We start from the raw sequence: 26,593 nt of genomic DNA, 5'->3' as shown, positions 1-26,593 counted from the left end.
GTTTATTTTTATTTTTAGAATAAAACGTGTGTGGAGTTGTGTTGTATGTGCAAAACTTTTCAGTTTTACATTAAGCATTGTAGATTTACTGTCATTTTAATTTTAGCTTATTATAACTTTGTTACATAGAAATCAACACAAATAGGATTCTTTGTGAATTAATCTATGTCAATTTAGAGGAACCATTGTATATCTTCTTTGATGGGAATGGACTGGAGTCAGAAACGCAAAGTGAAGTTGTCTTCATTAATATTTTAAATCATTTTCAATTGTAAAAATCCTTTACAGTTTTACTGATCACTAACTTTTGTTCTTTTTTTTTTAAATGCAGATTTGAAACTAAAATAGATTCATTTCATATTACTGGCTTACCAGATAATTCAGAAAAACCCCGCCTCCTGTCTTCATTGGATGATGCAATGTCACTCTTCCAAATTACATTTGAGATAAATCCATTAGATGAAACTGTTACTCAGAGGTGTATCATAGAAGCTGAACCTTTAGAAATCATATATGATGCAGTAAGCATGTTTTTAAATTACTAAGTTTTAATATAATTTAGTTTGCTTTGAGTTTGTGATAATGATGTTTATTTTAACAGAGGACAGTGAATAGTATAGTGGAATTCTTCAGACCTCCAAAAGAGGTACATCTAGCACAGCTCACTTCAGCAACTTTGACAAAACTGGAAGAATTTCGCAATAAGACAGCAACAGGTAAATGCCAATATTAATGTTGATGAATTAAATACTGTATCCTATATTAAACTTTTATTTATGGTAGAATATTTTTAGTAAAGTTTATTTTAAATTTATGATATTTCTAGACTGGTTTTAGTTAACAGAAACTAATTTAGTACTTTTATGTTTAAAGGCAGATAAAACCATAATCATTTTTTACACTCAGAAAGTTGATACCTAGTAACCACGTTTAAGTTAGTTGCAGAATTTTGCTTAGGATACTTGGACCACTATTTATGACAAAAACTGGCCTCTCGTTTTCCTTTCTTAGAATGCGTTCCAGATTTTGATATATCAGCCTCAGGGAAAAAAGTTCTATCCTTTTTTATTCTCTAGGAGAGTTTGAATAAGGTCAGGTATTATTTCTTCCTTAAATATTTGGCAGAGCTTAACAGTAAAACCCCTTGGTTTTGGAGATTTCTTTGTAGGAAAATTTAAGATTACAGATTGAACTTTTTAATTAAATAGTTGACCATAGAGATTATCTGTATGATTTTAATGCTTTGTAATTGGTTAGGACTTGTTTTCTAACTCAATATATGATGCTAAAAAAAAATGTTCCTCATATGCTGAAAAGCCTGTCTTTTCATATCTGTACCTATTCATTAGGTATGGATTGTTAATCGTGTACTTCAAGTTTTTTGTATCCTTTTGTCACCTAGTTCTAACAGTTATTAAGAGAAATACATGAAAAATGCCTCGTTATCAATTGTGGATTTTTCTATTTCTAATAGATCTGTCAGTTTGTTTAAAAAAATAAATTTGGCTGGGCATGGTGGCTCACGCCTGTAATCCCAGCACTTTGGGAAGCCGAGGCGGTTGGATCACCTGAGGTCAGAGTTTGAGACCAGCCTGGCCAACATGGCAAAACCATAATAGAGATGGGGTTTTAATAGAGAGCGGGTTTCACCAGCCTGGGCAACGGAGCGACACTCTGCCACACACACACAACATAATAATAATAAAAATTTAAAAAAATAAATTTTAAGGCTGTCATTAAGTACATGCAGGAGTAAATTATTTTTCCTCCTATAAACCAAATATTTTATCTGTGTAAAGTTGACCACCTATATTTTTAATGCTTTAATTTTTTTCCCTTTGCACTTTTTTACTTTATTTTATTTTTGATCTGGTATCAGTATGAAGTACAAAGTTTCTTTTCGTTAGAATTTACCTGGTGTATGTTTTTTCTTTTATTTTTACTTTTTCCCTATATGTTTTCAGATGTGTCAAGTCAACAACAGGTAATAGGATTTTTTCCAATCTAAATTTATGATCCTTATTTTTTATTTATATCTACTGTTTGCATTTAATTAATGTATTTAGGCTTATGTCTAACAACCTATTTTGTGCTTTTGAATTTGGTTTTCCTTGTTTTACTTTTCTTGCCTTCCTTTGGGTAAATTCTAGGATGCCTTTCTTCCCCCTTCCCTACATTCGATCGGGAAGTTAAATATTCTCTATCTCTTTTTATTTTAGAAATTACAGTATACATTTTTATAAAAATATAAATATAATGAATAATTTTATATTCTCCTAGTCATTATATGGACTTTAGTACTGTTGAACTTTATGTACTATCCCCATATACTAATTTTTGTACTTAAAAAAAACTTTATTGGACTATATGCGTATAGTTCATGGTAGTTTAGAATTACTTATGCATTTACTACCTTCTTTGCTCTTCATTTCTCTTACACCTACACTTTTTATCTGATTTTATTTTCTTTCTGTTGGAAGTTCATCTTTTTTTTTTCTTTTTCCAACCTCCGTCTCCTGGGTTCTAGCAATTCTCCTGCCTCAGCCTCCTGACTAGCTAGGATTACAGTCACCCACCACAATGTCTGGCTATTTTTTAAAAAAATTTTTAATAGATATGGGATTTCACCATGTTGGCCAGGCTGCTCTCAAACTCCTGACCTCAGGTGATCCATCTGCCTCGACCTCCCAAAGTGCTGGGATTACAGGAGTGAGGCACCGTGCCTGGCCTGGAAGTTCATTTGTAAACTTCCCTTGTAAATATTTTATCTTGTAAGAATCTGCTGGTGGCAAATCTGTGCTTTTTTTTTTTTTTTTTTTTTGATACAGAGTCTTGCTCTGTCGGCCAGGCTGGGGTGCAGTGACATAATCTCGGCTAACTGCAACCTCTGCCTCCTGGGTTCAAGCACTTATTTTGCCTCAGCCTTCTGAGTAGCTGGAATTACAGGGGTATGCCTTCATGCCCAGTTAATTTTTGTATTTTTGCTAGAGATGGGGTTTCACCATGTTGGCCAGGCTGGTCTGGACCTCCTATCCTCAGGTGATCCATCTCCCTCAGCCTCCCAAAGTGCTGGGATTACAGGCATGAGCCACCATGCCCCATTGTATATTAGTTTGGCATGACACTACTGCATATAGAATTAAAGGTTGATGTTCATTTTCTCCTTAACACATTGAAGAGGCCATTCTGTCTTTAGGTTTTCATTACTGATGTTGAGAATTCAGGTGTCAGTGTGTCTGCTGTTTTTTTGTACATTATCTACCCTTTTACATTCAAGAACTTTTTATCTTTTGTATTCTGTTGTTGCAATTTGGTGTATCCAGCTATAGATTTGCTTTATATATCCTTTTTGGGATTCATTGGATTTCATGAATCTGAGTACTGGGATTTTTAATGAATTGTAATGATTTCTAGAAAATCTGTCTGGAAAATTATTAGCCACTAACTCTTTACATATATTCTCTTCTGGAATTCTGGCTAAATGAATTTTAGCCTTTCTTACTCCATCTTCCATTCTCCTTAACTTCTGTATCCTGCTTTGTTTCCATCTGTTCTTCTCTGTGTTACATGCTGGGTCATTTCTTCTAATTTATCTTTTAGTTTACTGAGTCCTTTTTTAGCCATGTCCAATGTGGTATCAAATCTCTTCATTAAGTTTAATTTCAGTGATTATATTTTTCCCTTTAGGAATTCTGTTTGGTTAAATTTAAAATCTGTGTTGTCATTCTTTTTTGGTTTTGTATTTCCCATGGATATCTTTACACTTGTCGTCTTTTTTTTTTTTTTTTTTTTAGAGATCATAAGTACAGTATTTTATATTCTGTCTCACCAGTTAGTTCTCTCTCTTCAGATAGTCCGTTATGTGAAGGCTTTTGTGGTTCTCTTTTTCCTATCTTCTGTCTTTTGTTTCTTTTGATTCTTACTCATGGTAATGTGTGTCTTTTTATGCTTGGTAATTTTTCATTGTAATCTGCTCATTTTCCTTAGAATATTATTTGGGAGAATTCTCTGAAGCCTGAGATAACTGAGCCTTCATTCAGGGAAGATTTATATTTCTTCTGCCAGGTACCTTGGGTATGTTGGTGGCATAACTAAATTCATTGCTTAAGACATTCTAAGACATTCTGGACTGCCAAAGAATTGTTGGGCTACATACCTCCTTGAGGAATGTATCATAGTTACAATTCACAGAGGTATTACCTTTTTCTTCTAATTTTTCTCAGGGCCTTTGTTTGCATCCCCCTGTGAGTGTGTTTTAGGGAGAGGAAGGTTTAATTTCAGGATTATTCTTTCTTTGAGTGAGTGTCCTTTAATGTTTCAGATTTGTGAGGAGAACTCTTGCTAGACTCTCCATCTTTGTCTTCTGTTTCCTCTGTTCTGAGAGGCTGAAATTCTCATTGGAGTAAGATCCAATTTCATTGTCAAAGTTTTAAAATTCTGGTTTTGTTAAGTCTGGAGTACACTTCTAATTGAACTCAGAATTTGTCCCATTTTGGTGGCTATAAAATCTGGCATGAAATTATAGTTTTTCTCTTGCCATTTTTATTATATTCACTTTATCCTTGTTGGTAGATATGAGATGTACTATCTGTCATTTTCCTTTGTTCTCTCTCCTAAGATAAAATAATTTAGATAAGTGAGTCAAGAAATCACTTCACATTTTGATAAGACCTTCAGGAAATGTCTAACTAGTTGTCTTTTGTTAGGCTATATTGTAATATGCTTCTTGATTCATTATTAATTTTTCTTTTTTTTCACGGAAAAGTATGTGTTATATTCTTCAAAATATATGTGTCTTTCTTCTCTGGCTTTTGCTCATTTTTCTCTACTATTTTTATATCCGAATGTTTTAAATTAGATCGTACGTGAATACCTTACCTCTAGAAACTGTAGGGTTTGCATTTATTCCTGTATTCTTTGTTAAAATCTGGGAATTCCATTTCTAGTTCACATTCTGTATATTGGTATATTATATACTGAGTAGAAACCAAAGCATAAGATCAGGCTACTTCTAGTCAGTTGTTCTTGATTGATAGAAACTCATAAATAGAAATTAATCATATTGGAAACACACTACAGACATCCAGATTTTGAGATATTTTTATTTCTTAAGATTTGTTTTCCTAAACTTTATTACTTAAAAAAATTACCAAACAGTAAATATCCACAATATAAAGTTCACATGTTACAGAAACATGTTTTAGAAAGTGGAAGTCTTCAGTATTTTAGCTTCTGTACATAATAACCTCTAAAATTTGGAGTCTGTTCTTCCAACTTTGTTTTCTTTTCTACACCAATAGTATAAAAATGCTAATTCTATGAAAAAAATGGAAAGATTCTATGATAGGTTTTTGTGCTTAATTTTTTAAATTTAATGTATTTTGGATTTTTTCTAGAAAGTTAAAATTTACCTATTTGTGAAGGGACTCATATATGTTATAATGACTCAGGTTACTTAGGTTCTTTCCTTCCCTCATTTTCCTCCTTTCTTCCTTTTATTTTGTTACATTCTCCTCTATTAATATCCTGGTTTCTTTGTTGTATTATAGGTTGAATATCCCTTAGCAGAAATGTTTGGGATCAGAAATATTTCAGATTTCTTTGGATATTGGAATATTTGCATTTTACTTACTTGTTGAACATCCTTAATTGGGAAATATGAAATTCAGAGTGTTCTAAGAAGCATTTTCTGTGAATATGATCTTTGAGCATCATGTTATTGTGGTGCTGAAAAAGTTTTAGATCCTGAAGCATTTTGATTTTGGATTTTCAGATTAGGGATGCTCAGCTTGTTATTTCCCCCTTCCTTTCTAGGAACTCAAGGTCTTTCAGGTCTTTTTGTTGTCGAGTATGTCATGAGCTTACAGAACCTGCTCAACTAGTTATCCTTTGTCTCTGGCAGGAAAACAGATGTGATCATTTGCTAAAACTCTTCTTTCAGAGTACAAGGTTCTCTGATAGGATCATAGCAAATCATTTTCTTTCAGTTATTTCATTTATTTACTCATTTAAATATATATAAAGAGTCTAATCTATATGTCAGACGCTGTGCTAGGTTTTAGGGAACATAGCAATGACCAGAATGGATGTAGTTCTTGCCTATTGATGGATGTTACACTTTTATGGATAGGACAAATATGAAACTAAGAGCAATCTACTGGAAAATTTTGATTAATGCCATATGGGTCCAATCAGGAGAGTAAAACCACACAGTAATTTTGATGGGTATATTTAATGTAATGAATTATTAACCGTAATGAAGGATTGTTTTGTTACTCCAAAGAGTAAATTTAAAGAATATAGCAAGGGGCCAAGTGTTGTGGCTCATACTTGTAATCCCAGAGCTTTTGGTGTCCAAGCGGGGAGGAACACTTGAGGTCAGGAGTTGGAGACCAGCCCGGAAAACATAGTAAGACCCTGTCTCTACAAAAAATTACAAAATTTGTCAGGTTTGGTGGCGTGTACCTATTGTCCCAGCTACTTGGCAGGCCAGAGACTGGAAGATTGCTTGAGCCCAGGAGGTCAGGACTGCAGTGAGCTATGATAGCAACTCCTACATTGCAGCCTAAGTGACAGAGTGAGATGCTGTCTCCAAAAATACATGTATTTAAGAAGAGTAGTTATAAGGAATATAGAATTGAGACAGTGTTCCCTAGGAAGAGGTCTCTGTCTTCCCTGAGAATTGAAATCCACATCTTGTTGGAGAAGGAACCTCTGTGAGTCACTGAATGGCAGAAAAGTCATGCTGGTGTCTTTCTGGTAACCTGCTCTCTAAAACTCTGGAAATCCATCCTCTGAGGTGAAAAGGGAAAAATATTCATGGGGCAACGTCTCACTGCCCTCGTTCTGCTGTGAAACCACCTGAGGAGGCTTCTAGGGGCAGAATACTGGCTTTTGAGTGCTGTCGGCCCTTGTGCACGGCATGCATTGTGTTGGAGGAAGGCGCAGTGTTGCAGGATATTGCTAAATGAGTGTACTGGAACCAGGAAGCAAACTCTTTTCTCCTGCAGTGTCTCTCCTGTGTTCATTATCTATTTCAGTGCTAGTTGGCAAAGAAAAATCATTTAAGCAACTCAAATCTACTTTCACAGAGCAGACAAGTGGGTGAATTTGGAGCTGAGTGAGGAAACAATTCTATAATCAGCCCAAATGCTGTTAAGGAAATGAGAATGATAGATGCCCCAATTTAGTTTTGGTGGTAGTGTCAGAGAAGATCTCTGAAAATTCAACATTAAGACCAGATATATTTGTAGGATCCACACTGCTAAAGGGTATAAGAAAGAGCCTTCAAGGTGATGGTCAACTGTGAAGAGCTTAACTTAGCAAACAGTTGGGTGAATTTGGAAGTTGTGGAAAGCTGAACTGGTTCTAATGTAATGAGGGGAGAGCGGAGGGATGTTAAAGATGCATACTCTTGATTATGCAAAAATGAAAATCATATTAAGCAGTTAGGATTTTGTTGTAAGTGCAATGGAAAATAGGGGAGAGACCCAATACACTTAAGCTCAAAATAAAATACTCTCCACTCTCTTCCATTAAAAATAACTTAGAGAAATCATTGTGTCCTGGCATCAAGAAAGGCTTTGTTGAAACTAAGGCTTACGGTAGAACTTCCAAGGAGTACCAGAACTTTGATTTGTAGAGGCCAGAATACACGAGGAATCCTTAGACTAGAGATGGAAATGAAGATAGAGAAATGCTTAACAGACAGACTCTGGAGAATCTTGAATGTCAGATTGACCCTTCTGGATGCTTCTTGTTGCTTTAGTAAAATCATGCCATCTGTGTTTGAATCCAAATCATTTGGGGAAAAAGAATGAATAACTGTTTGAGTCAATTCTGCTCTTAAGTTTCAGGCTAATTGGATGATCTTCAGAATTTTTGATGATCTGTCAGTCTGTTTTCAAACCTCTATCTCATCTCTCCTCCCATCCTCATTTTAAGAGATTTCACTTGAATTTGCTTCTTACAGGCTATGGGAAATGCCAAGGTTTTTTCTTCCTCTCTCTACTAGAGTCTTGCTTGGGCTGCCTGGGCAAGGCCACTGGAATCCCTTAAAGATGACACAGTTTTGATTATAGTTTCTCATATTTCAAGGAAGAGCCGTCCCAGATATAATTTATTAGTGTTATTTTTATAAAGAATACTGGAGGCAGCATAATTTGTGAAGAAAAGAGGTTTATTTGTTTCATGGTTCTACAGGCTGTACAAGAAGCATGACTCCAGCATCTCCTTTTGGTGAGGGTTTCAGAATGCTTCCACTCATGGCAGAAAGGGTTAGGGAGCCCACATGTGCAGAGATCACATGGCAAGGGAAACGAAGGAGGTGCCAGGCTCTTTTAAACAACAAGCTCTAACTCACAGAGCAAGGACTCAGTTGTTACCATGAGGACAACACCAAGCTGCTTGTGAGGACTCTGCCCCCGTGACTCAGACAGCTCTTATTAGGGTCCCACCTTCAACATTAAAAATCAGGTGTCAGCATGAGTTTTGGAGGGGTGAAACACCAAACTGTAGCACAGACTTAGATTACTTATTTTCTATTTTAATTTAAATAGATATTTAAAACAGAAGATATTTTAATTTCTTTTAATTTATTCATTTTCCTTTCTGTTGGCTTGTATATCAAGCTGATTATGTGTTGGCACTTGACACTTGTTCGGTGTCTGCTTTTAAGCTTTGTAATTGTGTATATATATTTATTTGTAATTTTAAGTACATTAAAATTGTTGACATATTCTTTAATTTGAACATGTATTCTTTAATGATAAATTCTTAACTTTAAAGGTTATATTAAAAGTTACCGACCTGCCTACGTTTTGTGTGTGTGTGTGTGTGAAAAACTGTGCCTTTTTGTTTGAGTGTCAGATCTTTTTAAACTTTGTAAGTCAAATATCTTTTATTTACTCAAACTGATTTGATGGCTGCTCATATAATTTTTTATTTTAAGAAAGGGTTCTCATCTCATAGAAAATAATTTGTTTAGATTTAAAAGCTGATGCTGGACTTAGGGACATAAAATAGATGACTTTGGTATACTAATCACATGCAAGTGAATGAATTAAATTTATTAAACTAAAAAACTCCAAGTGAATGAAGGACCTAGGGAATGGGAAACTCTGGTTTGTTGCCTTTTCTGGTTTACATATGATTTTATTGAAGATGATTTGATAATCCAGGATTTTTTATATTCTCAGAATAATACTAAGATCAAGTATTATTGTTCAGTATGGTAAGTGTAGCTCTATGAAGTTTATGATTTGAGAAGTATCTATGTAGATTCTAAGAGTTGTTGTGAATAAATGTTTTATGCCACTGAAACTTTTTTGTTTTTTTTGGTCTATATCTTTCTTCCCAATTTTACCAAAATTGAGTTTATAGGTTAAAAAATTTTTTTTGAGGAATTACTCCAATTTTGTACTCAGCTATATTTAAATAGGAGTGCACGCATTGGCAGATATTTTAAATTTTATATTGGAAGTATTTTGCTGAGGTCATTTTAAAATTAATACTAATTTTACATTAAGATTGTTTTATCAGTTCATATATTTAGTGACTCTATATTTCTCGAGTAATTTGTGAAAAGTATTCATAGAAAATATTTACATTTTTTCCAGGTCTACTGTATATTATTGAAACACAGAAAGTTCTTGATCTCAGAATTAATTTGAAGGCTTCATATATTATTGTCCCACAAGATGGAATTTTTAGTCCTACATCAAATCTGCTTCTTTTGGACCTTGGTCATCTTAAGGTATATACTAATAATATTTGATTTATGATATATCATTTAGGGTGTTTCTTTGTTTAAAATGTATTTTATTTTTTAGACAGTTTGATTTGTTGGTTTTTTTCCTGTATTTGTGGTAGATAAGTAAGATTTGAGAAATCTTCCTTTCTGATAAACAAAGTGAAGTCTCGATTAGGTAGTTTTCCTACACTTATGAAAACAAAATGACCAATTAAACTCTGCAGGGTCAGGTTAGAATCTATGATTGATTGATTGATTGATTGACTGATTGATTGATTGATTGATTGATTTGAGACACAGTCTTGCTCTGTCGCCCAGGCTGGAATACAGTACTGTGACCTTGGCTTACTGTAACCTCTGCCTCCTAGGTTCAGGTGATTCTCAGGCCTCAGCCTCCTATCTGGGACTATATGTGCCCGCCACCACACCCGCCTAATTTTTGTATTTTTAGTAGAGACAGAATTTCACTATATTGCCCAGACTGGTCTCGAACTCCTGTACTAAAGTGATCCACTTGCATTGGCCTCCCTAAGTGCTGGGATTACTGGCGTGAGCCCCCACACCTGGCCCAAATCTAAGATTTATATTTATAGTATTTGAGAGTCATGCTTGAGAAGCTTATTTCTTTCTCAATTTAGATCTGTTACTTGATTACTTAAAGTATATAGAATGAGAGAGAATTCTGGAAACAATCAAATACATCTTCATCTTTCTGAAATTTTTTGTATGTAAAATTATATATATATAGACATTTTAATATTTGTATTAAATAATTCTAAATTGAGAAATGGCCTTCCTCTGTTTACCTAAGTCACTTCCTTTTTTTCTTTTTTCTTTTTTTTTTTTTTGAGACAGAGTCTGGCTCTGTGGCCCAGGCTGGAGTGCAGTGGCGCGATTTCAGCTCACTGCAAGCTCCGCCTCCCGGGTTCATGCCATTCTCCTGCCCCAGCCTCCCCAGTAGCTGGGACTACAGGCCCCCTCCACCATGCCTGGCTAACTTTTTTGTATTTTTCAGTAGAGATAGGGTTTCACTGTGTTAGCCAGGATGGTCTTGATTTCCTGACCTCGTGATCCGCCCGCCTTGGCCTCCCAAAGTGCTGGGATTACAAGCATGAGCCACCGCGCCTGGCCCTCTTTTCCTAATTATATACTTTTTTCTTTCCAAATTTTCACTGGAGAATACATTTTTTTATGGTATTCTAGATCTGTACTCTTCACTGTAGTACCCACTGACCAGCCACATGTAGTTATTTAAATTAATTAAAATTAAATAAAATTAGTTCAGTTTCTTAGTCATATTAGCCACATTTAAGAGTTTAATAGTCAGAAGTGGCTAGTGGCTACTGTATTTTTTGTTTTTGTTTTTGAGACATAGTCTCACTCTGTTGTCCAAGCTGGAGTGCAGTGGCATGATTTCAGCTCACTGAAACCTCTGCCCCCGAGTTCAAGTGATTCTTCTGCCTCAGCCTCCCAAGTAGCTGGGATTTCAGGTGTGCACCACCATGCCCAGCCAATTTTTGTATTTTTAGTAGAGATGGGGTTTCACCATGTTGGTCAGGCTGGTCTTGAGCCCCTGACCTCAAGTTATCCACTGTCATTGATTTCCCAAAGTGTTGGGATTACAGGCGTGAGCCACTGTGCCCGGCCTGTATTTGAAAGCATTGATATAAAACATTTCCGTTATTGTAGAAGTTCTATTAGACAGCATTGCTGTAAATCATTAAATATAGAGGAATATCTATCACAATTTAAAGAACCAAGAGAGGTGGATAATATTAGAATGCTGTTTCTGGCCACCTAACAAAAATACGTGCCTGTCCTTGGTACTGACATCTTCCCTTATCCTATTTTTTAAAATTCTGCATTTGTTAATTGTGTAAACACCCACTGGGTATATATTTATAATAAAATTTATACAGCTTGTTATTCACATTTGAATTTTCAGTTGTTTCAAGGGCAGTGTGGTATAAAAGAGCATAAAGTTAGGAGTAAGGATATCTAATTTTGTGATTTTAGGCAATTTGCTTAACCTGTTACCTAAAATTGATTACTTTTCAAATAGAGATAATCTTTTTTTGAGGATTTACTTCACATGAGCTATATAGAGGGAAAAAAAGTTAAAAAATATATGTGTACACACATGTATTTTTATGAGTAAGAGCTTTATGTACTATTGTGGAGTCATCTCCAGGATGTTTAAGTGAGAAAAGTAATGTGCACAGTATGCCAAGAAAGGAGAGATGCAAATATAACTTGCCTGGAGTTGCATAAATGGCAGAGTTGGAACTAAAATTCAGCTATCCTATTTAATTCTGGACTCTTTTACTTCTTATTGTAAAGCTATATCAGTATTTGTCATACTGTAGAAACATTTTATAAGCTAAATTTGTCTCTTGATCTTGCTCTTAATGAGAAGGCCTCTTATCACATTTAAAGAATTTGTACACGTATTATTCTTCAGGACCATCTTGGTTTCTTTCTTTTAATGTAAGTAAATGGGAAATATATCCTAATATGTAAAAATTTATTTTCTCTCTCTCATCATATACCTCATGGATGAGGACCTTTCTAATAGCCTTATTATGTATGCTTACTTGTGAATTTATCCTCTCATATTAACATTTTATATTATAGGTCTAAAAATTAAAACTTTATACTTACATTTTGAAGTATTTTGCATAGTCTAAACTATTAAAATTAACTTGAAGGTGACAAGTAAAAGTCGTTCTGAATTACCAGATGTGAAACAAGGTGAGGCCAATCTTAAAGAGATAATGGATATAGCTTATGATTCCTTTGATATTCAACTTACAAGCATACAGCTGCTTTACAGTAGAGTTGGTGAGTATAAAATGCATTATCTGTTGATTGATTTTGTTGAAGTGATTAATTAGGTTTTTAGGCACTTTGAAGACCTTCCTCCTAAATGTGTTAGAACTTCTATGTTTTTGAATTAGAAATGATAGTAAATATTGGTTAGCTGTTCTTACCAGGAGCAGTCTTGCCCCCCAAGAGACATTTGTTGATATCTGGAGATATCTTTGGTTGTTACAGGTAGAGGGTGTGTGGCACTCCTAGCATCTAGTGGGTGAAGGTGAGGGATACTACTAAGCATCCTACAATATACAAGCCAGTCCCTCATGACAAATATCAGTAGTGCTGAGGTCGAGAAATCCTGATCTATATCAGTGTTTTTCAGTCTTTGACCAAAGTTGGCCCATATTGAAAATGATATTGGTATTACTACACAGCTGGATAACCAGAAGATATTGCTCAGGACCAGAAGTAAGCAGCCTGGGGATTCTGACAGTCATGGACAGCCATACAAAGACTGACGAGGGTCACTCTCCTTGGCATACTTGTATCTCATTCACTGTGGTGTACCAGTCAGGAGTCTCTGATTTAGAGCTAGTTTTTAAGATGAAGTCAAAGCCAGAAATTCACATGACAAGAGCCTTTTAAGTAGTTAGGAAGAGACCCCAGACTCATTCAGCTTTCTTTTCATTCTGTTATACTGCTTTTGAATCCCTAGAGTGTTAGTGAACATGCAGATAATTCAATAAAGTTTGATCTGTTGAAGAGATCCATATGTAGAGATCTGTATGTTTGTATGCGGTCAGATTTTAATTACCTGAGCTAACCAATAAAAGGAAAAACAATGAGAATCCAAAGTAGTTATTATCAAAATTGTTAATTTGTATGGGACTGAAACATTTTATTTCTTTAATTATATTTGCTTCAGGATAGTGAACATAGTTTGTATTTTTATCATATTCTAATTGTGGTGGAGGAAACCCAAAGGTATAGTGGGTGGCAAAAGTACATTATTTTTAAAGTCCATAAATTCTTTTCAGGGAATAAATTACTGGGTTTGGTTTTCCTTGACTGGAATTTAATGACTCATAGAATTATTGGGTTCAAATGAGATAGTATATGTGAAAATGCATTATATGACTGAGATCCCATTAATCTTGTTATGAATTTTTAAAGTTATTTCTTTCTGATTATACCTATTTTAGAAAATCTGAACAATTCAGAAACCAAAAAGATAAACCTTTATGTTACTGCTTAGGCAAGAACACCATTGATATTTTGTTGCATATTCTTTTAGTATGTTTTTCAGTGTATGTGCCTGTGAATATGTGGGATGTGCTTGTTTGGTGTTTATATTGGAAGTATTTGTGAATGTATTTTTTTTTTACATGATTTATACAGTTTTATATCCAGATATTTTTTCTTTTACCAGTAATATTTTGGTCACTTGAACTCATGGTTTTTATTGTCTATATTATGCTATATGGCTATGGTCTCAGTTATTTAACCATTCCCTTATGGAACATTTAGGCTTGTAACTCTGCAGTGATTGTTGCCAGGGAGGGGGTCACATGTTAGTAGACCTCAATTTTATCACTAGCAGATTGATCACAGGCAAGTTATAAATTCTTTTGAGTCTCAGTTTTCTAAAGTGGGATTATTATATATCATTTTGAGAACTAACGTTTAAACATTGCCTAGAAGAGTAGAAATTATAAATTAATAAATGGTAGCTTTTATTAGTTACTGTTAAAGAACCTCACTTTTTACTACCTTTTGCATTACTGCCTTACTGCCATGTTACTTTTTTGGGTAAGGTATATGGTTGGTGTAGTGATTGTCAGTGGGTGTATAGTAGATTTGATGATAACCTACTGATTGTGTGTACCTGAGAATGTGACATTAAGATTACCTAGATGTGGGGAAATTTTCTTATATAATGGAATATGTGACTATAAAGTATTAATAGTAATTTTAGGTTTTGTGTGTTTTTCATATTATAGTTTCATTAAATATGTTATTAAATATGAACCATTTTCTGTACTTAGGTGATAATTGGAGAGAAGCACGAAAACTCAATGTATCTACCCAGCATATTTTGGTACCCATGCACTTCAATTTGGAACTGTCTAAGGCCATGGTTTTCATGGATGTAAGGATGCCCAAGTATGTATTGTTTGTTGTGTGTGACTGTGGATTTTCTGGGTAATTCTGTAGCTAGGGAAATACCATACTTAATGTGTGTGTGGTAAAATGTATATAAAATTTACCATTTTGACAATTTTTAAGAGTATACTTCATTGTCAGTAGATTCACACATGCTGCTGTTATGCAACCATCACCACCGTTCATTTCCAGAACTGTTTCTCTTCCAAACTGAAACTCTATACCCAATTAAGCAATAACACCCCATTCGCCCTGCACCCAGCCCCTGACAACAACCATTATACCTTCTGTCTTTATGAATTTGACTATTTTAGGTACGTCATATAAGTAGAATCATAGAAAATTAGATTTTGTGTGCCTGGGTTTCTTCACTTAGTATAATGTCTTCAAGATTCACCATGTTGGAGCATATGTCAGAATTTCATGTATTTTTAAGGCTGATTAATATTCCTTATATGTATACACTATGTTTTATTTATTCATCCTTCAATGGACATTTGTGTTGTTAATGCTGTTTGGCTGTTGTAATAATGCTGAGGTACAAAATATCTGCTTAAGTCCCCGATTTCAGTATTTTCGGGTATATACTCAGAAGTAGAATTGCTGGATTATATTGTAGTTCGGTGTTTAAGTTTTAGAGGAGTGCTGTTCTGTTTTTTATAGCAGTTAACACCATTTTACTTTCCTACCAGCACAAGGGTTTGAATTTCTTCACTGCCTCTACAATACTTGGTATTTTCTGTTTTGTTTTTGTTTTTGTTTTTGTTTTTTTTATTTTAATAGTCATCCTAATAGGTGTGAAGTGATGTCATTTTCTTAATGCTTAGTGATGTTGAACATCTGTTCTTGTGTTTGTTGATCATTCATGTATTTATTTGGAGAAATATGTATTCAAGATCTTTGCCCATCTTTTAATGTGGATATTTATTTTTTTCTTTTTTTTTGAGATGAAGTCTCGCTCTGTTGCCCAGGCTGGAGTGCAGTGGTGCGATCTTGGCTCACTGCTACCTCCACTTCATGGGTTCAAGTGATTCTCCTGCCTCAGCCTCCTGAGTAGCTGGGACTACAAGCGTGTGCCACCACGCCCGGCTAATTTTTTGTATTTTTGGTAGGGATGGGGTTTCACCGTGTTAGCCAGGGTGGGCTCGATCTCCTGACCTTGTGATCCACCCACTTCAGCCTCCCAAAGTACTGAGATTACAGGCATGAGCTGCCGCGCCGGCCTGAGTTGTGAGAGTTTTAAAGTATATTTTGGATATTAATTCTTTGTCAGATACATGATTTGCAAATATTTTTTCTCACTCTGGGTTTCCTTATCACTCTGTTGATTGTGGCCTTTGATGTCTAAAAGTTTAAAATTTTTATTGTCCAGTTTATCTTAGTTGTCTATGTGTTGGTGTCCTATCCAAGAAATTATTATGAAATCCAATGTCATAAAGCTTTTCTTCTTTGTTTACCTTAAAGAGTTTTAATAGTTTTGGCTTCTTTTATTTAGATCTTTGATCCATTTGAGTTAATTTTTGTATGTGGTATGTAGAATAAGGACCCACCTTTATTCTTTTGCATGCAAATATCTCATTTTCTCAATATAATTTGTTGAAAAGACTGTCCTTTTCTCATTGAGTGGCCATGGTACCCTAGTTGAAAATCATTTGTCCATATATGCAAGAGCTTATTTTTGGGCTTTCTGTTTTATTCCATTGATCTCTATGTCTTTATTTTCCTGTACCACACTATTTAGATTACTGTAGCTTTGCAGGAAGTTTTGAAATCAGGACATGTGAGTTATTTAACTTTGTTCTTTTTCAAGATTGTCTTGGCTATTCAGGATCCTTTGATATCCCATATGAATCTTAGGATGGAGTTTTCTTTTCTTGCAAAAAATGTTATAGAGATTCTGATAAAGAGTGTATCAAACCTGTAGATCCCTTTGAATAGTATTGACATCTTAATAATATTGACTGTTACAGTCCATGAACATGGAATATCTTTCTGTTTATTTGTGTCTTCTTTGATTTCAACAGCATTTTCTAGGTCTCAGTACTAAAGTCTTTTGCCTCATTTCTTAAATTTATTCTTTCTGATGCTATTGTAAATGAATTTAAAAAAATTTTTTTGGATTGTTTATTGTTAGTGTATGGGAACTTAACTGATTTTTATGTCCTGCAACTTTGTGAATTTGTTTACAGTTCTAAGTTTTAGGATTCTAAAGTTCTAACAGATTTAAGATTTTCTACATATAAGATCCTATCATCTGTGTACAGAGGTAGTTTTTTTCCCTTTCTGATATGGGTGCCTTTTTTTATCTTTCTTGCCTAATTGGTCTGTCTAGAATGTTTTAACACTCTCTTGAGTAGAAGTGGTTTAGGTTGGCATCCTCACCTTAATCCTGAGCCCCGAGGAAAAGCTTTCAGTATTTCACCATTGAGTATGAGGTCAGCTGTGGGGTTTTTATGGATGACCCTTATTATGTTGAGGTAGTTTCCTTCTGTTCCTAGTTTGCTAACTTTTTGTTACGAAAATGTGTTGAATTTTTTCAAATCCTTTCTCTGCTTTGAGATGACCATGTGATCATGTGAAAAATGATCAAGATGATTTTTTTTTTCCTTCATTCTCTTAATGGGGTATATTACCTTAATTGCTCTCTATATATTAAATCATATTTCTTGTGTCCAGCAAAAAATCCTTTTATTCTAGGAATAAATCCTCTTATTCCAGGAATAAATAAATTCCAAGAGTAAATGATATATAAACCATTTAATGGGCTATTGATTTAGGTTTGCTTGTGCTTTTGTTGAGTTTTGCATTAATATTTTTCGGATATATTAGACTGCAGATTTATTTTCTTGTAGTATCTTTGTCTGGCTTTGATATCAGGGTAACGCTGTCTTTATAAAATGAATTGGAAAGTATTCCTGCCTCTTCGGTTTTTGATTGTTTGGTAGAATTCACTATTGAAGATCATGGGAGATTTTCTTTGTTGGGAGGTTTTTGATTACTGATTCAATCTCCATAGTAGTTTATCCAGATTTTGTTTCTTCATAATTCAGTGTTGGTAGATTTGTGTTTCTTGGAATTTGTTTCATTTAGATTATCCAATTTGTTGGTGTAAAATTGTTTATAATTGTCTCTCTCTTACAACCCTTTTTGTTTTGTAAAATGAGTAATAATGTTAACCACTTTCATTTCTGATTTAAATTGTCTTTTCTCTTTTTTTCTCAATCTAACTAAAGGTTTTCAATCTTGATCATTTTGAAGAACCAACTCACATTTTTGTTGATTTTTTCCTCTATTGTTTTTCTGTACTTTATTTTATTTATCTCTGCTTCCATCTGTTGGTTTTTTTTTTTTTAATTTCTGCTAGCTTTAGGTTTAGTTTGCTGTTCTTTTTCTAGTTCCTTAAGGTGTAAAATTAGGCTATTGATTTTAGGTCTTTCTTCTTTATTAATGTAGGTGTTTACAGCTATAAAATCCCCTTTTGGCAGACTTTTGCTGCATCCTATGAATTTTGGTATGTTGTATTTTCATTTTCATTTGTCTTGAGTTATTTTCTAATTTCCCGCGTGATTTCTTTGATCTCATTGCTTGTTTAACCATCCGTTTTTAAATTTCTACACACTTGTGACTTCTACGTCTTTTCCTTCTACTCTTGCATTCTAGACTCATTTCATCATTATTGGAAAAGATTCTTCTTATGATTTCACTGTTTAGACATTTTTTGACACTCATTTTTTTACCTGACATATAATCTGTCCTGGAGAATGTTTCATATGCACTTGAGAAAAATGTCTATTTTGCTGGATGGAGTGTTCTGTATACATCATTTTGGTCCCAGTTAGTCAATTTTATTGGTCCAGTCCCCTGTTTCCTTATTAATCTGCTACCTGGTGGTTCTATTCAGTATTGACAGTGAGATATTGAAGTCTCCCATTATTATCATGGAACTGTCTGTTTCTTCCTCTTAATTCTGTCAGTGCTTGCTTTATATATTTTCGAACTCTGATGTTTGGCACATACATGTTTATAATTGTTATGTCTTCTTGGTGAAGTTATACTTTCATTATCATTATATAATGGCCTTCTTTATTGCTTGTAACAGTTTTTGACTTGCAGTCTACTTTGGCTGTTTTTGTTATAGGCATCCCTGCTCTCTTTTGGTGATTATTTGCATGGAATGTCTTTCTTCATTTTTTTTTTTTACTTTTAACCTGTGTGTTTTCTGTGATTTAATGTGATCTCTTGTAGACAGTATGTACTTGCATCCTGTTTTTTAATCCATTTTGTCACTTTAAGTTTTTAATTGAGAAAAAATATATTTACATTTAAAGTAAATACAGAAGGGGAGGACTTACTTTTGTCATATTGTTATTTGCTTTCTGTATGTCTTATAGCTTTTTAAATTCCTCGCTTCCTCCTTTAATGCTGCCCTTTGTGTTCAGTGGATTGTGTGTGTGTGACATGCTTTGATTCCTCTATCATTTCCAGTTTTGTACAGTTTACAAATGTTTTCTTTGTGATTACCATGGAGATTATGTATCATATCCTCAAGTTATAACAATCTATTTATTATTTCTTTGTTTTTTTAGACAGGGTCTTGCTCTGTCGCCTAGGCTAGTGTTGTGGTTGTAGCTCACTACAGCCTGGAACTCCTGTGCTCAAGTGATCCTCCTGCCTTGTCCTCCTGAGTAGCTGGGGCTACAGGCACACACCACTACACTCAGCTAATTTTTAAATTTTTTTGTAGAGGTGGGTCTTGCTGTGTTGCCAAGGCTACAACAGTCTATTTAAGATTAAGGCAGGTTGCATAGTCTTATGCCTGTAATCCCAGCACTTTGAGAGGCCAGGCTGGTAGGATTGCTTGAGGCCAGGAGTTTGAGACCAGCCTGGGCAACATAGGAAGACCCTGTCTCTACAATAAGTAAATAAATAATTAAATAAAATTAGCTGGGCGTAGTGGTGCATGTCTTTAGTCCTAGCTACTTGGGAAGTTAAGGTGGGAGGATAGTTTGAGCCTAGATGGTTGAGGCTATAGTGGGTTGTGATTATGGCACTGCACTCCAGCCTGGGTGACACAAAGTTTAAAAAGTGAAAAATAAAGTTGATACCAAGTTAGGTTCAATTGCATGCAAAAACTCTACTTGTTTCCTGTTTTGCCCCCTCCAGTTTATCTTATTGATGTCCCAGATTATATTTTTATATATTCTATACCCATTAACAAAGAATTATAATTATTTCTTATGCATTTGTCTTTTAACTTATGTAGAAAATAAATAGTAGAGTTATAAACCAAAATTCTAATAACATTTGCTTTATATTTGTCCATGTATTTATGTTTACTGGGATTATTATATTTCATTGTTAGCTGAAGCTATGTGCCTGAGATCCTAAGTAGAGAAGTCTCTTGAACTAAGAGTGGGCCATTTAGATGATTTATTTCTAAATAGTTTTAGACTGTAGGTAGCCATTTAACTTCTTCCTTATAACAGCACCTTTTTTTCTCCCTTACAAATATTCAAATCTCAGGCACAGATCTATTTTAAAATTTAACTAAAGGCTTTTCTCATCTAACATCCAAACGCTTCCAGGAGAGTTGCTACTAGCAAGGCTACATGAGAAGGCTTCATGCCTAGTTAAAGTGTACCAGGAAGAATAGAGGGAATTAGAGAGACCCTGGCCTTTTCCTGTATGGTACATGGTATGGACATTGTTTTTAATACTTACTATACTTAACATGTAAAAGGGAGAGACCCACACCCTTTTTTGTTGACCTTTACCTCATAGTGACTCTATAACAAGCATTGTCCAGGGCCCTAAATCTTACTCTCCTAGATTTTCTTTTCTTAGAAAATCAAAGCATGCACTGAGAGTCTTGCGGAAGAGGAATGCCTGGAATTTGGTTTAAGAGACAGAAGGAAAGAAAACCATGCTGTGTATTCCCTTGTTTTTTTCAAATCTAGCTTTAGATATGGTTCAATTTTAGAGAAAAGGCTTAAGTCTTTTCATTCCTCCCTCCTTATGTCCCCTGCTTGTTTACTCTTTTCTACTATTCTTGTGAAGTTTTTCATTCTGTGATGATAAAGATTAAAGATCTGTGTGATTTCTTGTTGTAAACATATGACTATGAATTGACATTTTTAAGCATAGTTTAAATACTTTCCTTCTTGGTAAGTTACAGGGTACCGGAAAAAGTAGGTGATCTTTCTCTGAGGGGAGAAAAGTGCAACTTTTATCTTCGTTTGGACTTGCTCTATCAATATATGATTAGGAAGAATTTAAGTCTCGTGATGCAGGGAATATGTATAGCATAGCAGGAATTAAAATAGCCGATTATAATAATATATCTATAATAATGTAATAAAGATTGATAATGGTTATAGATTCAGACCAGCTTATAGGTTAGTATAATTAAAATACAGGCCAGAAATGATAATGACTTAACTTACAAAGATGAAATCTTAGAATTTATTTGGTTTCTATTTTATAATATTGTGAGCAATATAAAGTAGATATGATATGTTAAATCCTGGAACTTCACGAGTGTCAGGAACATTCCCTTGAAAATTGAGCTGCATTAATTTGAAGGCAAATAAAAGGATACTTGTTATTTGGTAGGTACTGTTTTGGTACCCAGCATCTTTAGATTGCACAACTTGCAGATTTTTCAAGAAAGTGAAAATAAGTTTAAGGGCATTAAGAGGATCGATTCATAATGTTTAATGAAGTTAAACTACTCTGCTTGTGATTAATTACAAATATTTAGGGTATTGGAAATAAAAGAAAGCTTGTAATTTTCTGTAGGACTCCAGTACAGTTTTAGAAAGATAACATAAGTAATCAGTGTGCATACATGGAAAAAGTAATTTTTAGGGAAATGCAGGGATAAAAATGGGGAGTGAAAACTTTCTCTCTCTCTCTGATAGTGAAAACTTTCTCTTTCTCTCTTTCTCAAAGGAGACTGTCAAGGCAATTAAAAGAATAATAAAGCACTCTGATGTGATTTTGTCCCATGATCTTTGCTATATAGTCTCGTGAGCAGGCTATTTGCACTGCCAAACCTTAGTTTTCTTATAGGAACCATATACATATAGGAACTTAAAATAAATAGAGAGCAAAAATAGGTTGTCTGCCTCATAGATTGTGAGGACTGTTTACAATGATGCATGTAAAGTGCTTTCCTCAATGCCTGTCACATGAGAAACACTTGATTAGTAGTAATTGTCAATTGTATACAGTAAACAGTAGAAGAACATTACATGAAATAAAAACATAAACTTCTGAAAAATAATGAGGTTAGCCCATCTAATGAGACTGGTTAATAAGGTAAGACAGAAATTGGAGTAGAGATTTTTAGTGTTTAAAATCACATTTGATTCAGATAATTTGAGAACAGTCTTTTAAATTAGTGCACTTAAATCAGAATAATTCCTTTATAATTACTTATTTTTATCTTTTCAAAACAGATTCAAGATTTTTGGAAAGTTACCTCTTATTTCTTTACGAATCTCAGATAAAAAACTACAAGGGATTATGGAATTGGTTGAAAGCATTCCAAAACCTGAACCAGTAACTGAAGTATCTGCCCCTGTCAAATCATTCCAGGTAATGTGATTTTCAAAATTAATATAAGCATGAATTAGGAAAGTCCACTAATAATATTTGAAACAATCACAGGAATTTTATGTAAGACAGTTTGCAATTTGTTTTGAATAGACATTAAGAAAATTACATTTTAAGAGAGAAACTGAAATGGTAAAAATTATAGTTAAGAAAGATATAAAATAATAAATCGACTTTCCTAATTTTTGCTGCCTCCAATCCCTTTCCTGAGCGATAACACTGTTAACTACTGCTTCTCTAGTTTTTCAGAAAATATTGATGGCATATACTAGTACAGACATGCACAAGAACATGCATATGCATATGTGTGTGTATGCAGTATGTGTATATACACATACATGTATATATTCTTTTTTTTTTTTCTGAAACAGAGCCTCCCTCTGTCGCCCAGGCTGGAGTGCAGTGGTGCAATCTTGGCTCACTGCAACCTCTGCCTCCTGGGTTCAAGCAATTCTCTGCCTCGGCCTCCTGAGTAGCTGGGATTACAGGTGCCTGCCACCACGCCCGGCTCATTTTTTTTTGCATTTTTAGTAGAGACGGGGTTTCACCATCTTGGCCAGGCTGGTCTTGAACTCCTGACCTTGTGATCCACCCGCCTCAGCTTCCCAAAGTGCTGGGATTACAGGTGTGAGCCACTGTGCCCGGCCTGTATTCTTATATTTTTAAAATTAAATGAAATCATTATACTCACTATTCTGAATCTGTATTATTTTTACCATTATTATCATATATGCCTTAAATAAACGTTTATGTTAGCACATACAGATCTACCTCATTTGTTTATGGTGATACAGTATTTCATTTTCTGCATATACCATCTTGTGCTTAATATGTCTCCTTTTGATGGATAGTCACATTATGAGCGTTTATAGTTATGAAAAATACTGCTTTGAACTTCCTCTTATATATATATACTTATATATATATATATTTGCTTATACTTTTACTCATAGAATAAATTTCTAAAAATGGAATTGTTGAATAAAAGAGTATGTGATTTTTGAATTTTGATTATTTTGCCAAAAAACATTTTTTTTTGGGGGGACGAGGTCTCCCTCATTTGCTCAGGCTGGAGTACAGTGGCGCAATCTTGGCTCACTGCAACCTCCATCTCCCAGGTTCCAGCAGTTGTGCCACCTCAGCCTCCTAAGTAGCTGGGACTACAAGTGCGTGCCGCTACACTTAGCTGATTTTTGTATTTTTAGCAGAGATAGGGTTTCCCCATGTTGGCCAGGCAGGTCTTAAAAGCCTGACCTCAAATGATCTGCCTGTGTTGGGCTCCCAAAGTACAGAGATTACAGGTGTGAGCCACTGTGCCCAGCCCAAATTTGCTTAACTTATAGTTTGCTAACAGTAAATGAATATCTTTCTCTGGTTTCATTAGTGAGTATTAGCAAATGTTAAAATTTTATTTGAAGTGAAAAAATGTTATCTTCTGGTTTTGATATGCTTTTTTAAATGAGTAGAACATACTTTCCTAAATTTACTAATTTAATTTCTGTTTTTGGAAACTGCTGTTAATACCTTTTTTCTATTGGGTTATGGTTGTCTAATTAAGGAAATAACCTGTTTGTCATTTAAAATTCCTGTTTTTTCCTCATTTTGTTGTTTGATTTTTATCTCATATATAAATTTATTTTTGCCAGGCAAAAGCATTTTATTTTTTACGTAGTCACCTTTTTTTTCCTTCATGATTTCTAGATTTGTATCATGTGACTTTTCCCTTTCTGAGAGAATTTCAGAAAGAAAAAAATATATTCACATTTCCCTCCATTTTTGGGGGGTACAGAGAGTTCTTTACTCATGTTTAAATGCTTTTCTTTTGAAGTGGTTTCAAACTTGGAACATTCCAAAAATAGTGTTAATAACTTTTTTTTAAAATTATACTTTAAGTTATGGTATACATGTGCATAACATGCAGGTTTGTTACATAGGTATACATGTGCCATGGTGGTTTACTGCACCCATCCACCCAGCATCTACGTTAGGTATTTCTCCTAATGCTATCTCTCCCCTAGGCCCCCACTGCTCAACAGGCCCCGGTGTGTGATATTCCCTTCCCTGTTTTCATGTGTTCTCATTGTTCAACTCCCACTTATAAGTGAGAACTTGCAGTGTTTGGTTTTCTGTTCCTGTGTTACTTTGCTGAGAATGATGGTTTCCAGCTTCATCCATGTCCCTGCAAAGGACATGAACTCATCCTTTTTTATGGTTGCATAGTATTCCATGTTGTATATGTGTCACATTTTCTTAATCCAGTCTGTCATTGATGGGCATTTGGGTTGGTTCGAAGTCTTTGCTGTTGTGAACAGTGCTGCATTAAACGTACATGTGCATGTGTCTTTATAGTAGAATGATTTATAATCCTTTGGGTATATACCCAGTAATGGGATTGCTGGGTCAAATGGTATTTCTGGTTCTAGGTCCTTGAGGAATTGCCATACTGTCTTCCACAATGGTTGAACCAATTTACACTCCCACCAACAGTGTAAAAGCATTATTGTTTCGCCACATCCTCTCCAGCATCTGTTGTTCCCCGACTTTTTAATGACCGACATTCTAACTGGCATGAGATGGTATCTCATTGTGGTTTTGATTTGCATTTCTCTAATGACCAGTGATGATGAGCTTTTTTTCATATGTTTGTTGGCCGCATAAATATCTTCTTTTGAGAAGTGTCTGTTCGTCTCTTTCACCGAGTTTTTGATGGGATTGTTGGTTTCTTACTTTTAAATTTTTTTCGGTTCTTTGTAGATTCTAGATATTAGCCCTTTGTCAGATGGATAGATTGCAAAAATTTTCTCCCATTCTGTAGGTTGCCTGTTCAATCTGATGATAGTTTCTTTCGCTATGCAGAGGCTCTTTAGTTTAATTAGATCCCATTTATCAATTTTGGCTTTTGTTGCCATTGCTTTGGTGTTTTAGTCATGAAGTCTTTGCCTATTCCTGTGTCCTGAATGGTATTGTCTAGGTTTCCTTCTAGAGTTTTTATGGTTTTAGGTCTTGCATTTACGTCTTTAATCCATCTTGAATTAATTTTTGTATAAGGTCTAAGGAAGTGGTCCAGTTTCAGTTTTCTGCATATGGCTAGCCAGTTTTCCCAACACCATTTATTAAATAGGGAATCCTTCCCCCATTGCTTGTTTTTGTCAGGTTTGTCAAAGATCGGATGGTTGTAGATGTGTGGGGTTATTTCTGAGGCCCCTGTTCTGTTCCATTGGTCTATATCTCTGTTTTGGTACCAGTGCCATGCTGTTTTGGTTACTGTAGCCTTGTAGTATGGTTTGAAGTTAGATAGTGTGATGCCTCCAGCTTTGTTCTTTTGCTTAGGATTGTCTTGGCTATATGGGCTCTTTTTTGGTTCCATATGAAATTTAAAGTAGTTTTTTCAAATTCTGCAAAGAAAGTCAATGATAATTTGATGGGGATAGCATTGAATCTATAAATTACTTGGGGCAGTATGGCCATTTTCACAATATTGATTCTTCCTGTTCATGAGCATGGAATGTTTTTCCATTTGTTTGTGTCGTCTCTTATTTCCTTGAGCAGTGGTTTGTAGTTCTCCTTGAAGAGGTCCTTCACATCCCTTGTAAGTTGGATTCCTAGGTATTTTATTCTCTTTGTAGCAATTGTGAATGGGAGTTCACTGATTATTTGGCTCTCTGTTTGTCTGTTATTGGTGTATAGAAATGCTTGTGATTTTTGCACATTGATTTTGTATCGTGAGACTTTGCTGAAGTTGCTTATCAGCTTAAGGAAATTTTGGGCTGAGGCATTGGGGTTTTCTAAATATACAGTCATGTCATCTGCAAACAGAGACGATTCGATTTCCTTTCTTCCTTTTTGAATACCCTTTCTTTCTCTTGCCTGATTTCCCTGGCCAAAACTTCTAATACTATGTTGAATAGGTGTGGTGAGAGAGGGCAGTCTTGTCTTGTACCAGTTTTCAGAGGGAATGCTTCCAGGTTTTGCCCATTCAGTATGATATTGTCTGTTGCTTTGTCATAAATAGCTCTTAGTATTTTGAGATACATTCCATGAATACCTAGTTTATTGAGAATTTTTAGCTTGAAGGGGTGTTGAATTTTATCAAAGGCTTTTTCTGAATCTATTGAGGTAATCATGTGGTTTTTGTCATTGGTTCAGTTTATGTGATGGATTACGTTTATTTATTTGCATATTTTAAACCAGCCTTGCATCTCAGGGATGAAGCCAACCTTAATTGTGGTGGCTTAAGCTTTTTGA

At 34.7% G+C, this 26,593-nt stretch overlaps 1 protein-coding gene across 9 annotated transcripts in view; it reads left to right on the top strand.

Moving 5' to 3' along the window:
* The window catches only part of VPS13A (vacuolar protein sorting 13 homolog A), a 256,982-nt gene that overhangs the window by 70,274 nt on the left and 160,115 nt on the right, over positions 1–26,593 (top strand). For all 9 annotated transcript variants that reach the window (XR_001895953.3, XR_004177826.1, XM_017949941.3 and 6 more), the window contains exons 18-23: positions 332–521; positions 602–716; positions 9,618–9,754; positions 12,460–12,592; positions 14,614–14,731; positions 22,192–22,330. Coding sequence is in view for 7 of the 9 variants with exons in the window: in XM_017949941.3 (XP_017805430.2) it covers positions 332–521; positions 602–716; positions 9,618–9,754; positions 12,460–12,592; positions 14,614–14,731; positions 22,192–22,330 (832 nt within the window). In the remaining 2 variants the exon portion in view is untranslated. The remainder of the gene's footprint in view (positions 1–331; positions 522–601; positions 717–9,617; positions 9,755–12,459; positions 12,593–14,613; positions 14,732–22,191; positions 22,331–26,593) is intronic.

The sequence above is a fragment of the Papio anubis genome, chromosome 13 (genome assembly GCF_008728515.1).
Source record: "Papio anubis isolate 15944 chromosome 13, Panubis1.0, whole genome shotgun sequence".
NCBI lineage: Eukaryota > Metazoa > Chordata > Mammalia > Primates > Cercopithecidae > Papio > Papio anubis.
Note: the sequence above shows the minus strand (reverse complement) of the source record. Positions and strands in the feature narration are given on the sequence as shown.